Source organism: Schistocerca gregaria, chromosome 10 (genome assembly GCF_023897955.1).
Source record: "Schistocerca gregaria isolate iqSchGreg1 chromosome 10, iqSchGreg1.2, whole genome shotgun sequence".
NCBI lineage: Eukaryota > Metazoa > Arthropoda > Insecta > Orthoptera > Acrididae > Schistocerca > Schistocerca gregaria.
In genome coordinates this window covers 86,351,700-86,364,616 of record NC_064929.1, presented here as the reverse complement: position 1 = coordinate 86,364,616, position 12,917 = coordinate 86,351,700, and the positions used below count along the sequence as shown (strand labels likewise).

The window sequence follows — 12,917 nt, the reverse complement described above, 5'->3', positions numbered from 1 at the left end:
CTGATCTTCCCTGAGATCGGCTTCTACCAGTTTTTCCATTCGTCTGTAAAGAAATCGCGTTAGTATTTTGCAGCTGTGACTTATTAAACTGTTTGTTCGGTAATTTTCACATCTGTCAACACCTGCTTTCTTTGGGATTGGAATTCTCGAGGTCAGAGCTCCGGCAGACACCATGCTACTGCAGGGGGGCGAGTACGCCTTCGTCTTCCTCCCACGTGTGCCAGTTTCGGGGTGACCTACAGTTTAACACAGAGACAGAATTTCAGTTAAACTGAGCATCTGCCACATGAACAAACCACTGCCACACGTAAGAGAAGCGATGAGCGACAGAAAAAACTTCTGGGCCCACCGAACACTGAACCTGGGAACTTCGTCTGACAACTGTTTTATTATAAATTTATCATCAGTAGGCATTTGAGCTTTTGCACTGTTTCCCAAGTAGGGTGGAACCACTGATTCCCAGACCTCCCACACCTTAGTGCTTTTAGCCTGTTTAGCAATATTTTATGGGCAACAGTGTCAAAAGCCTGTACATGCTTGACATTTTTTAACCGCGAGAGTTATCTGGATTAATACAAAATTAGAAGTAAAAACTTCAAGATAGCCAAGTTCATTAGTATACTGCACTTATTTTTATTACTTGTTTCAGCAAGCTATGCTGCCATCTCTGTATCTGTGAAGCATTGGATCCAAATTTTAAGCACAGTGAGGTCAGAAATAATAGGGTGCAATCCACTTTTATACATAATACGGATATATTCCACATATGTTATGCAATACATTTCAATGAACCTCGACTACTTACTTACTTACTTACTCACTTACTTACTTACTTGTCATACCGGACTCTAGAGTCCATTACCGCAGCAACGTATTTACGCTATTTCCTTCCATTCACCTTCAATACCTAGGCTCCTCAGATCAGCCTTCACATTGTCCTCTCATCTACGCCTCGGTCTCCCTGCAGGACGTTTTCCCTCTAGGTGCCCTACCAGTACTCTGCGCGCTGCCCTGCCCTCATCCATTCGAGCTACGTGACCCGCCCATCGCAGCCTACATGATTTAATAATACTGATTATGTCAGGGCTCGAATAGAGTTCATGAACCTCTTCGTTATGCAGATTTTGCCACTATCTGCTAATGTCATCCCTTTTTGCTCTGAAAATTTTCCTCAAAATTTTGTTTTCAAATACTCGACACGGCTTTTCATTTTGCACATTGAGAGACCATACAGCAAAACTGGTAGAATAATAGTTTTGTTATTCTAATCTTTAAATTCCTAGACAATATCCCTGATTAAAGTAATCTATTCAGTGAGAAGTAGCATGCATTTCCCGCCTGTAATCTCTTCTTCAGTTCGGATTTAATCTCATTTCTCAAAGTGAAGTCCACGCCTAGATACTTAAATGTGTTCACTTTTTCAAACTGCATGTCTCCAACTCTTAACATTTCCTGATCTACTGCTGTTGGCATTCTAGTAGTAACCAGGTATTTAGTTTTGCCTTCACTTATCCTTAGGCCTACATCTTCACTAGCCTTGATTAATGCATTCGCATTTGCTGTTACAGATTCTTTGTTATCGCTGACGATGTTTAGATCATGAACCTTGACTAGTCACACATTATACAGTGTCACATCAAAAAGACATTTTAAGAACATGGAAATTTTACTATTTTGGCATGTCAAGTATAAAGTAATCATTACATGAAATGCCATGCTTATTGCACCAAATATACACGCTCGTGTCCATACAATAGCTGAATGAAGACAGATTATAAAGTGAACAATAGAGATGTCACGATCAACCATCAGGTGGCACTGTAGTAGTAACGGACAGAAATACCTCAGGTAATATGAAACGTAGGAGCACAGTAACATCCTAGAATCATACAACACAATTAGACAATTTTTCTGTACATATAATGAGAAGTAGTCCAAATCAGCACATTGCAAGCTGATTTTGTTGAAAAATTAAAGTCTTTAAAAAATATTGTTTATAAAATCTTGTAACAGTATAACAAAGTGTTGTGTGTTCATTATATCACTTAATACACACGTAGTCAAGGAAGTTACAGTTCATGTAGAAAATATATCAACAAATAACTCACAGAAGTTCACTTAATTGTAGGTAACAAGGATACACTACACTTCACGTGTTACTGAAATGTCTTTTTATGAAGTGACACGTTACATCGTGCATATAGTCTATGTTCATTGAAAGGTAGTGCATAAAGCATGTAGTTTATTACATATTATGTAAAAATGTGTGACATCCCATTATTCCTGACACCACTGTGCCAATTTTAATCCAATGCTTTACAGATCTGAAGACAGTAAATAGCTTGCCGAAACAGGTAATCGAAATGAATGTTGCACCATAGCGATCTTGTCTGTTTTGAAGCTTTTACTTCTAATTTTAGTGTCAAAACCTTGGAAAGTCTCAGAACAAGTCTGTAACGGAGTCATCCCTGTCAATAGCTACAAGTAGCACTTTTTTGAGCTCTGTAATGGCTGACAGTGTACATCACCTACTTGATACACCAAACTGTGCTTTGTTAAAAAGGTTGTGCTTATTTGTGTAACTCATTAGTCTGTCTTACACAACTGATTCAATAATTGCTGTGATTGCGGACATGAGTGAAATTGGCCTATAGTTAACACTCTCCACATTGACTTTCCTTAACACTGGCACAGCTCAGCACTTTGGAAAATACTCGAATTAAAGGACTCCTTTATTACATTTGTGAAAGGGGGCTCATATTCTGCCTATGCACATCTTTAGAACACACGTTAAGCTTCATCCACATTTGTCGATTTCTTATTTTTTTAATTTCTGCACCACCTTTCCGATTTTGAGCTCTGGCGCACGAAATGACACTGCCGTATTAAATCACTGTGCATACCGTACGTGTTTTAGAAAGATTGTATCACAGTACTCTGTAGTGTGACTTTCAATTTTCCGCACTACACTCGTTCCCTTAGACATAAATTATACCGTCGCAGTGGTATGAGCGCTCGGCGGCAGAGAAAATTCTAAAATTGCAACCTTTTTTCTACCCATTTCTTTTGTCTCGAGAGTGGAAGCTTAATGAAGACATGACCTGATTAAGACGAAAAAACTTATTAATGTGTAGACATTGTGGAAATTGTTATGAAATTCGGAGGATGGAGAGAAGCAACTAAAATTAATTGCATTTAATATCAAGACGGTTTTGTATACATCAGAAATTCCTTGACAATGAAACTTATTGCAAGATTTCGGAGCAGTGTTTTCACGCAGAAATGAAGTAGGAGATTTTTGAAGACCTGGACACCGCACGAAAGAAGACACGCTAACACGGTAAAGGATGAACTCTTACCTACGCCACTTCCCCTGTCAGTTACATTTTGTTATTCTCTGTTCTTTTTCAAATAATTTTTGTAGTGGAAATTGGTTTGACTTTTGCTCAGAAACGCCACAAGGACCACCCCAACAATAGCTTTTCCGAATCACAAAGTCCGATAACTTTTCTGTAATACGAAGTCCAATTTGCATTTCATTCTTTCCTTTTTCCGTGGTCATTTCAGATTTTAAAACCCCCTTTTTATTCACCATTTCTTCCCACATTTTCAACCTTTTCTTTTCTTCTCTTTTTCTTTTTTATTAACCACTACAACTCCAAGTTTCCACCTGGAAGGTAGGTACTTGCTGGCCCTCCTGTATCTTTCCAGACTCTACACCCTTCTGAATTGAATTTGCCTTCCAAACTATTAACACAGCTGCACGTAAGCAAAGTGAGGAAGTTTCAATTTCCAGAGTTTCTCGGATTCCCAGTTCCACATTTTATGTCTGATAGAAAATTACTGAAGTCTTTTGCGCCACAACATTCAACTACAATCTGAACCTCTGAGAAGGATGCACACGTGAAGGCATTAACCCTTTCAGGGGAAGTGGTTCCATTTGAAACCACCTACAATTTCCTCATTTTGTGTCAAAAGCGCAGTGGCTACATTTGGGGACAGCATTCAGCAACCTAGTCGGTGCTGCCCTCTAGCGGCTGTTACTGGAACCGCAAAAAAATCTGGAAATATTAGCAAGTAGTGAGGCGAATTGGATAGCCATTTTTGTACGCTGTGCGCGAACGTCTTTGTTCTCAAATTGTGACTGTATTCTTCTGGATTAGGTAACTTTTATGCACGCGTTAAATGCAGAATACTGTTCTGTTTACATTAATAGTATATGTACTGCAATAATAAATAAATAATGCATTTATTTCCGTGAATGTTGTGGTGGTTCCATTTGTAACCACTGCTCCTGTAATGACAGCATTAGTAGGTGTGACAAATTTTTTTTCCAGTTTCACGTGATGTATTCTCACAGACTAAAGGATGAGGAAATTCTGGAGTGCCTTTTCGCAGATATTCTTTCAGATTTCAACTCGCAGATTGACACTAGCAGCGACAAGTGATGTGCTAGCTGAAGACAGTAATCTGGATTTGCGAATGAAACCACCTGTTTTATCTCAAATTATTTCGGAAAGTGAGAGTGAGGACTATTTTGACAATGACAGTGATGATAGTTTCAGCACTAATGACGATTTGCCACTGTGTTCCATTGCAAATTTTTCGTGGAGAAAGGATGTCAGTGCAATGAACTTTGCCGCCAATTTTTCAAAGGAAGCTGATGTACGAGGAAAACTTAACAAATTACAGTGAAGGTATGCAACCGGTAGATTTGTTTTGTCTGTTTTGTGACACTATGTTAGAACACATAGTCTTCCAGTCTAACCTGTACGCAACACAGAAAGGTGGCAATTTCAGGCCTCTTTCTAAAGCAGAACTAAAAGTATTTTTGGCTATCAACTTTCTAATGGGAATCGAGAAACCTTGTTATTATCGCAATTGCTCGTCATCCCGTAAGGAACTTCGAGATGAGTACATTTACTCACTAATGTCGGTAAAAAGGTTCAGCTGGATTTTGACACATATTCACATCAATGACAACGGTGTTATGCCTTCAAGGGAGAGCAGAAATTATGACAAATTATATAAAATCTGTCCACAAATCAATCAGGTACTGATAAACTTCAAAGAATTCTATGCACCTACTAAGGAGCAAGGTATAGATAAATGCGTGGTGAAGTTAAAAGGACAAATCGCATTCAAACAATATATGCCTCAAAAGCCAATCAAGAGGGGATACAAAATCTGGGTCAGAGCTGATAAGCTTGGATATATTTGTGATTTTCAGATATATACTGGAATCGTTGAAGTAATAGTGGAAAAATCCTTAGGAGAGAGAATTTTGAGAGATATGTGTAAAGGCTTGGAAGAAAAGGGATACCACATATACTTTGACAATTTTTTTACCAGTGTCTCACTTTTACAGAAGCTAAAAGATGACGGACTTTTTGCCTGTGTAACAGTTAGATCACACAGGAAAGGATTTCCTACACTAAAAACAGACAAAGAGTTGCAAAGAGGAGAGCTTGACTGGTTAGTTCATTCTGATGGCATTGCCTGCATCAAATGGAAAGACAAACGTATAGTCATGTTGTTGTCTACAATTGATTCGCCTGTATATTTTAAAGTAAGCAAAAAAAAAAAAAAAAAAAAAAAAAAAAAAAAAAAAAAAAAAAAAAAAAAGAAAAGATAGAAGAAGAAAAAGATGATGGAAAAATCACTGAGGTACCTTGCCCAAAAATAGTGAAATCATATAATACAAATATGGGTTGTGTCGATAAGGCAGATATGATGAACAGTTTTTATGCAATGGACAGGAAATCACAAAGGTGGTGGCTAAGATTATTTTGGTATATAGTTGATATTTCTATTGGAAATGCATTTATTCTGTTTCGATTATGTAATCCAACAGCGAAGCAAGTGCTAAAGGATCTTCGAAGATGTGTTGCCACATGCCTGGTAGGCAGGAATGTCTTCAAAGATGGTCCTGGCCATCCCAGTACACCGTCAGAACCATCTGCAAAAAATTCAATACTGTTGTTCCCCACGAGAAACGTATATCGGAAGCAAAACATTGATCCTCAAGGTGCTGTGTGCACTGCAGCACAAAGAAAGAACCCCACAAAAGCAGATGGACATGTAGTCACTGCCAGGTAGCCTTATGCTTATCTGCAGAAAGGAATTGCTTTTTACTGTATCATCAAAAGTGATGACATTTAGCGGGCAGTGGCTCCATTTGAAACCACAATGTGTGTATTCAGTTTATGAATATTTCATTTAATTTTTACATTTTTCTGTCTCACTGTATGAAAATTAATACAATACAAACAGGGAAAAATTAAAAATTAATTTTTTATTTATTTTGCCCCTGAAAAGGTTAACAACTGTGTGTGTCTTCCAGTTATTGTGATTGCATAGACCGTACACAAATCCGACAGATTATCAATAAGACTTTCCACCGTACTTGAAACTGATTATTATTAAATACAAGTACTGTTCTGGAATGAAGTGGGCTGGGAAACGAATTCCAAGATATTCAAAGGGGCATCAGCAAGCATGCAGTAAGCACTCATCCACAGAACTAAGCTGTAAGTCTGTCGCATTACCCACAAGATAACTCTCGTTTTGTGCATTCGTATGTGCTGTGCAGGAAACTGCCAGCCCACCTCCATTTATTTTCCTACCAATGTGATTTATTACTGTGTACTTTTCACTACCGAACTCAGTTTAGCAACAGCCGGATGTGAGAGCAGCATTAATCTGAGAGCAGAGGGCGCGTATATCGAGTCCTTGACCTCTGGTCACAAACAGAGATAACGCCAGTGCATCTTCTGACCTGAAATAACTCCCTAAAAGATAACCCTCACCACAGTGATATGAACTTTGCTCAATATCTGTGTTATTTGTCAGAGGTGGGTTAGAAAACAGATAGGTGAGAAAATACTACTCGCCTCTACAGTACTGAGAAACCGTGTTATCACACAACTGCTGTAGAAGTAAACAACAAACTTCATTACAGTAATTACTTGCACAGCCACAGCTGTACATAAATTCCCTTCCTCCACATGTGCACACAGATGAACAGAGCTGGAAGGGGAGAGGGGAGGCGATAGGAAGGAGATACGACTACAAACACTGACAGAATTAAGTGTCATTTGCTCAAGTGGTTAATAGAGCAATTTTCTTAACAACACATCTCGTGTTTTCATTCTCTGCGTACTGCATCACATTTCTCTGGTTTCCCCACCAGTCATTCCTAATAAGATAATTCAGAATGAAATTAGGAATCTTAAGACACAAATTATAGTAACCCTACCCTATTCAATAGATCTAATGAACAATTCTTTTAAAGCAAACCCCAATGATATTGACAGAAAAAATTGCTAGGCTGTCCCCTCAAAGTATCATATAACTTGAGTGGAATTTATTCTCTTTTAGATGATACCAGCCTAAGGCGACAACTTTTCTCAGTTACAAGACTAGGAACAATAAATTTTGCAAGAATGAAAAGTGGAGCTTTCTTCTCTCTCTCTCTCTCTCTCTCTCTCTCTCTCTCTCTCTCTCTCTCTCTCTCTCTCTCTAGCAAAGCCACTCATTCTCACTGAATGAAAAAACAGCTGGGAAAGGGGGGGGGATTGAGGACAGACAGGCAGAGAGAGAGAGAGAGAGAGAGAGAGAGAGAGAGAGAGAGAGAGAGAACAAACTAAATAACTAGGAGAGACATCTTCAACTTTTGTTTTCCTGTCACTTTCAGTTGTGTGGTGTAATACTATGTTGTTAATACCTATTCTATGGGTCCATGTACTACAACTGAAGCAAACAAATTTTTTGTGCCACACACATTTACTATTTGAGAAGCATCTTCAGTAGCCTGGAGTATATATATTACAATTTTATTTTTACATATTTAACATAACATTTCCTGCTTTTCTGTGGAGTAGTAATAATTTAAATTTCCACTTACAAATTTACATGACAGGAAACCAGAAACTGCCACAACGTTTTACAACCTCAACGTATAATGCTAAATATGCAAAACAAAATAGTATACACATAAATATGTATGTATTTTTTGACCACTGAAGATGCTTCAAAAATAACAAAGGCAAAACACGTACGACACAAAAAGTGTTTTTGATTCAGTTTGGATTAGATGGATGCAGAGGAGTAATCAACAAAATCCTGTTGTAGACAGTTGGCACAAAGTGCCAAACCACGTACAAATTACACTGTCACAAATGCCCGGACAGGAGTTCTGACAGTACAGGTGTAGCGAAGCAAAGTAATGATTCCGAAGATGGCTAATTAGCAGTTATAGTAAATTATTAAATTAAGTGGATACTGAAACCAAAAATGCCACCAAATTTGCTACACGATTCTGGCAGGACCGAAGTGTCTAGAGTCAATCACGAGTCAGAGCACCAACCACAAAAGGAGAGGTTCTCAGTGCAGCACACAGCTTTCATTCGGTAGCAAGTTTCACGCATTCCCTGTGTTTTCGGCACAAAAGTTCTCAGACAGTAGCAAATTCTCACCTACACTATCTTGTCTCCCACATCCAAAGTGTTTGGGTGAAGTTGGACTCTCAGATCCTACACCAGTATTCTTATAATTACTTGTAACCCCATACACTATTTGATTTTCATAATTGAAAAACTACTGAGCTCTGAGCTACATTCGACAAGTTACTTTTTCGTCAATATTTGCTTCTCTCTTCTCACCTTATTTCCATTATAAACAAGGTGGTGATCAAATTACACATTCTCTTTTATGACAGAATGTAAACAAGAAGTGGTCAGATTGCAGGAAGAGTTAAAAGTGCAGCTATCACTACACACATACAGTTCATAGACTTCACCAAGTTATTAACAGTTTAATTGAAAATGTTTACAGGGAATTTGGCATCAATTGAGGAAAAGGAAGCTCGAGAAATACAAAAGTGCGGACCGGCACGTCGTACAATCACCGTGCATTTTCTCGAGTGTATCTACCGTACAATTTGTGAGCTCACCGAATCCACCCTCAGCTGTGACAATACCGAGATGTATAACTTGAGGTTATCTGATGCGCTATCTTACACATTGTAGTTTTCAAATTTTTTTCTCAAACTGACTTATATTTTTTTCTTTAAATGGACAGGCATTAGAGTTATAGACAGTTCTATACTGTTTATTCTCTTTGACAATAAGAAACATCCCTTATTAAAATCTGACTCCTCAATGTTCATAAATTAACATTTTCACTCCAGAGAAGCCGCTTCTATTCTGGTTTTCACCCTGCTGATCACTCCAGGTAATATCTCCATCTAGTACCTCTCTATTTCTGAGCTCCTCTGTGTACACATCCCTCTGCCTCAGTTTGAAATTGCCAGGAAGTTTCGTATCAGCAGACACACTCCTGCAGAGTGAAAATTTCATTATGGAATGTCAAACTTACTGGATATAAAAATTTACACTAAATTAAAGGTGACAAATTAAATAAAAAAGACCCAGAGATCTGGTAGATTCTTGGCTACCTCTGCAATACTCATTATTACACCTACGAAAACCTGGCAGTGGTCACAGAGTCCCAAAATAATGAGATAAACTGCATCTACACGTACACTCGGCAACCCACTACGAAGTGCATTAAAGCCACAAATAAAGTGCAGTAAAACAAAAACAAGGAATTAAAGGCCCGACTCTGAAAAGTGCAGTTACAGAGCGGATTCTTACCTTTATAAGGGAGAGACCGACAGCATCCGGCTTGATGCGACCGAGGAGCGACGCGCAGATGTTGCGGATGAACTGGTGAGGCACCACGAAGATGAGCACATCCGCTCCATCCGCCGCCTCCACCACGTCGGGTATCGCCACCTGTTTGACGAAGCAAATATGGAGGGCTCAGTAATTTTACAGAAAAAAGGTTACGCTCCACATCGTGGGTCATTCTGGAGTCCAAAACTTTAACGAAGTGACAGTTCAGTAGCTCAGACGGTGGAGCAACTCGAAAACTAAACCTTTAAGGTTCGTCATCCGTTTGCCCCGAGAATATTTTTCCAGAAACTGTGCATTTTTTCCACCCCCAGTAGTATATCACATATGCAGAAATGGTAAGTTTCTCAACAGTCTAAAATGGAGAGATAATGTTTCACTCTCATATTGACCAATCCACGTTACAGACACACAGGTCGAGACCTCACATCACTTCACTCGATGAACCGAGATTGAATTTGCAAAACTAAATGAACAAAAAGAACGGAGCAGTATCCCTGCTGAACGATAAAATTTCAGCGGAACGAGATGGTGTATCTAGTGCAATTAATAAGGTGCGCTTAAAAGGAATCTCAAAACCTCTTGCCTACCTGATTAAATGCAGAATTAAGGAAGACATGTACCCAACTGTTCTAAGAGTGATTGTTGTGAAACCAATGTATATAAAAAGGTAAGTAACTAAGATATTTCCAACTATACACCAGTATCATTAATTCCCACCTTTTGTAAGATATTTGAAAGTATTATACTGTCCCTGGTCAGTGCCCCAAACACGAGTGGCTTTAGATAAGAGCTAGGCACAACAACAGCAATCACACACTACTTCTGCGAAGTGTGGTGCAAGTTGGACCAGAGAAAGCAGACAGCAGGTATATTTTCAGACCAGACAAAAGATTTCAGCACAGTAAACTGTACACTACTTCTAAAAAACCCAAGTTACAATGTATCAGAGATTTGTCTGTGCATCTCCTATCCACACACATGTTACTTCTAAACAATGCACTAAAGTGACATACACAAAGTGCGGTGGAGCAATGGTTGGCATGCCAGACTCACATTTGGGAGGACTCAACTCCACATCTGGCCGTCCCGATTTAGCTTTTCTGCGATTTCCCTAAATTGCTTCAGGCAAATACCAAGATGGTTCCTCTGAAAGGACAGGGTCTATTTCTTCCTCTTCCTTCCCTAATACGACGGGCCCGACGACCTCACTGTTTCGTCACTCCCCCAAATCGACTGACAACCAGCTAAATTAACATACAAATTAGATGAAAAAATTATAAAGTTTCAGTCTATTAGCAACAAGTAATGCATGTTTATGTCAGGTCTCAATCATTTACTTATTTCTCCCCCTCATCTATACTAATGACATTGCACAGCCTATTAATTTCCATATAGTGAGCTTTGCAGATTTCATTTCAATCGTACTTTGGGGCACAGAATGAAATGAGCTAGAATCTTTTGCCACCAATGGCCTAACAGAATTAATGAACTACTTAAATAGTCTGGACCTGGAGGCAAATATTGGTCGGTCAGTGCTTTCGGATGCAAAACTGGTAAGGTCAAAGTGCCCGTATCACAATACAAGAAAAAATAAAAACCTGAGGTGAACAGGCAAAAACCCAATCGAGTAACCTTGGAGGAGCAGCAGAGATCGCCCCCCAAATGACAGAAGAGGGAGTAAATCTGATAAGAGCTTTGAAAAGAAAGCCAACTAGCTTTTCAGTTATCTGTAAAAACACAATGAGACTGCACACACAGTTTTTTATAACGGATACAGTTCACCATCGTGGGATGGCGTTTAACAATGTGGAAAGCTCGTCTCCACGTGCGAATATTGCCACGACACGCTTCAGCCCACCAGGAGATCGGGGCACGTCTCGGTGAGGTTCAGCAGCAAGGATAGCGCCAGAGAGGTGTTCTACTTCATCATCAATGCAGGGGTAACGGTGTTCTTCGAAAGTGGCCAGTATATATTAGAGCTACCAGTCGGTCGAACGCACAATTAGGATAGGCATTAGCAAACAAATGACGCACACTCTAGTGTGTGCATGTGCGCGCGTCAGAAAGAACAGACCACCCGAGACGAAAAGCAAGTCGAGCAGTACAGAGCAAAAGGTCGGGAGTGCGTGGAATCTAAAAGAAATGTGCTTGCACTCGTGTCCTGACAGATTAGAATGAACCGGTCGAAGATATCTACTAGGAGAGAGCCTCTCCAACAGTGATGCGGAGAGTGCCAAAGGGAATGGCGGGCATCAAAGTCACCGAACAGCAAGGAGGGATGAGGAAGTCGAGCAATATGCTGCAAAATGTCTGCCCCAGTGACAGCAGAAGACGAAGGTAAGTACATGTCACAAAGAGAGTAGGTGAAACCGGGAAGACAAAAACAGATGGCAACAGCTCGAAGCTGGGTACAAGAGGAAATTGTGCGATTATAGGTGTCTTCTCAAATGATAGACACGACTTCTCCACAAGCCAGAGTCCCAACCTCAGGGGGAAGATCAAAACGGACTGAAGTGTCCAGAATGAGATTTTCACTCTGCAGCGGAGTGTGCGCTGATATGAAACTTCCTGGCAGAGTCTCGGTCGGGCACACAGTTTTAATCTGCCAGGAAGTTTCGGACTGAAGTGTAGTTCAAGATGTGAAAACAATCATGAGGGTGTAATTTTGTTTGCCGGACAGTACAATCACAAGAGGAGCTGTAATTCAACCCTACCAAATCCGATACCGCAAACGTTTCGTCGGAGAATAACCGTATCTGACGACAGATGGGAGAAGAGCCAAATAAGGGGGCAGTCACTACAGTGCTAGCCAAATGCCAGAATTTGAACACGCACAATGATCAGGCTCAGAGGCCAGAGGATACCGGTCCACCAGTTCGACAGAAGTGTCGGTATTCGTCTCCGGTCAGCCGGGGAACCGGTCGGCGGCGGCCCGTCCTGGCGAAACGGAGGTCATCTGGGTGAGGGTACCGAGTGGCGACACTGCCGAAGAAATGCCGAGGTGGAGAAGGGAAACATCTTCCGCCTCTGTTCGACTGCTCAGCACCTCTGTGTCTGTCAGGTGCACATCCAGACGTAAGCTGCCAAGACGGGCACAGAAATTCATCGCAAGATTACTCCTTTTAGATTTCCGTGCTCGTGTTTGCGAGGCACACCATTTCACTAGGGCAGGTGGAGGTTTTGTCGGTACTGTGTGCAGCCGTAGCAAGTGAAGCTGGA

At 40.2% G+C, this 12,917-nt stretch overlaps 1 protein-coding gene across 2 annotated transcripts in view; it reads right to left on the bottom strand.

Annotated features, from left to right (window-relative positions):
* The window catches only part of LOC126293702 (glycerol-3-phosphate dehydrogenase [NAD(+)], cytoplasmic), a 96,189-nt gene that overhangs the window by 56,466 nt on the left and 26,806 nt on the right, over positions 1-12,917 (bottom strand). For both annotated transcript variants that reach the window (XM_049987009.1, XM_049987010.1), the window contains exon 3: positions 9,657-9,797. In XM_049987009.1, the coding sequence (XP_049842966.1) occupies positions 9,657-9,797 (141 nt within the window). The remainder of the gene's footprint in view (positions 1-9,656; positions 9,798-12,917) is intronic.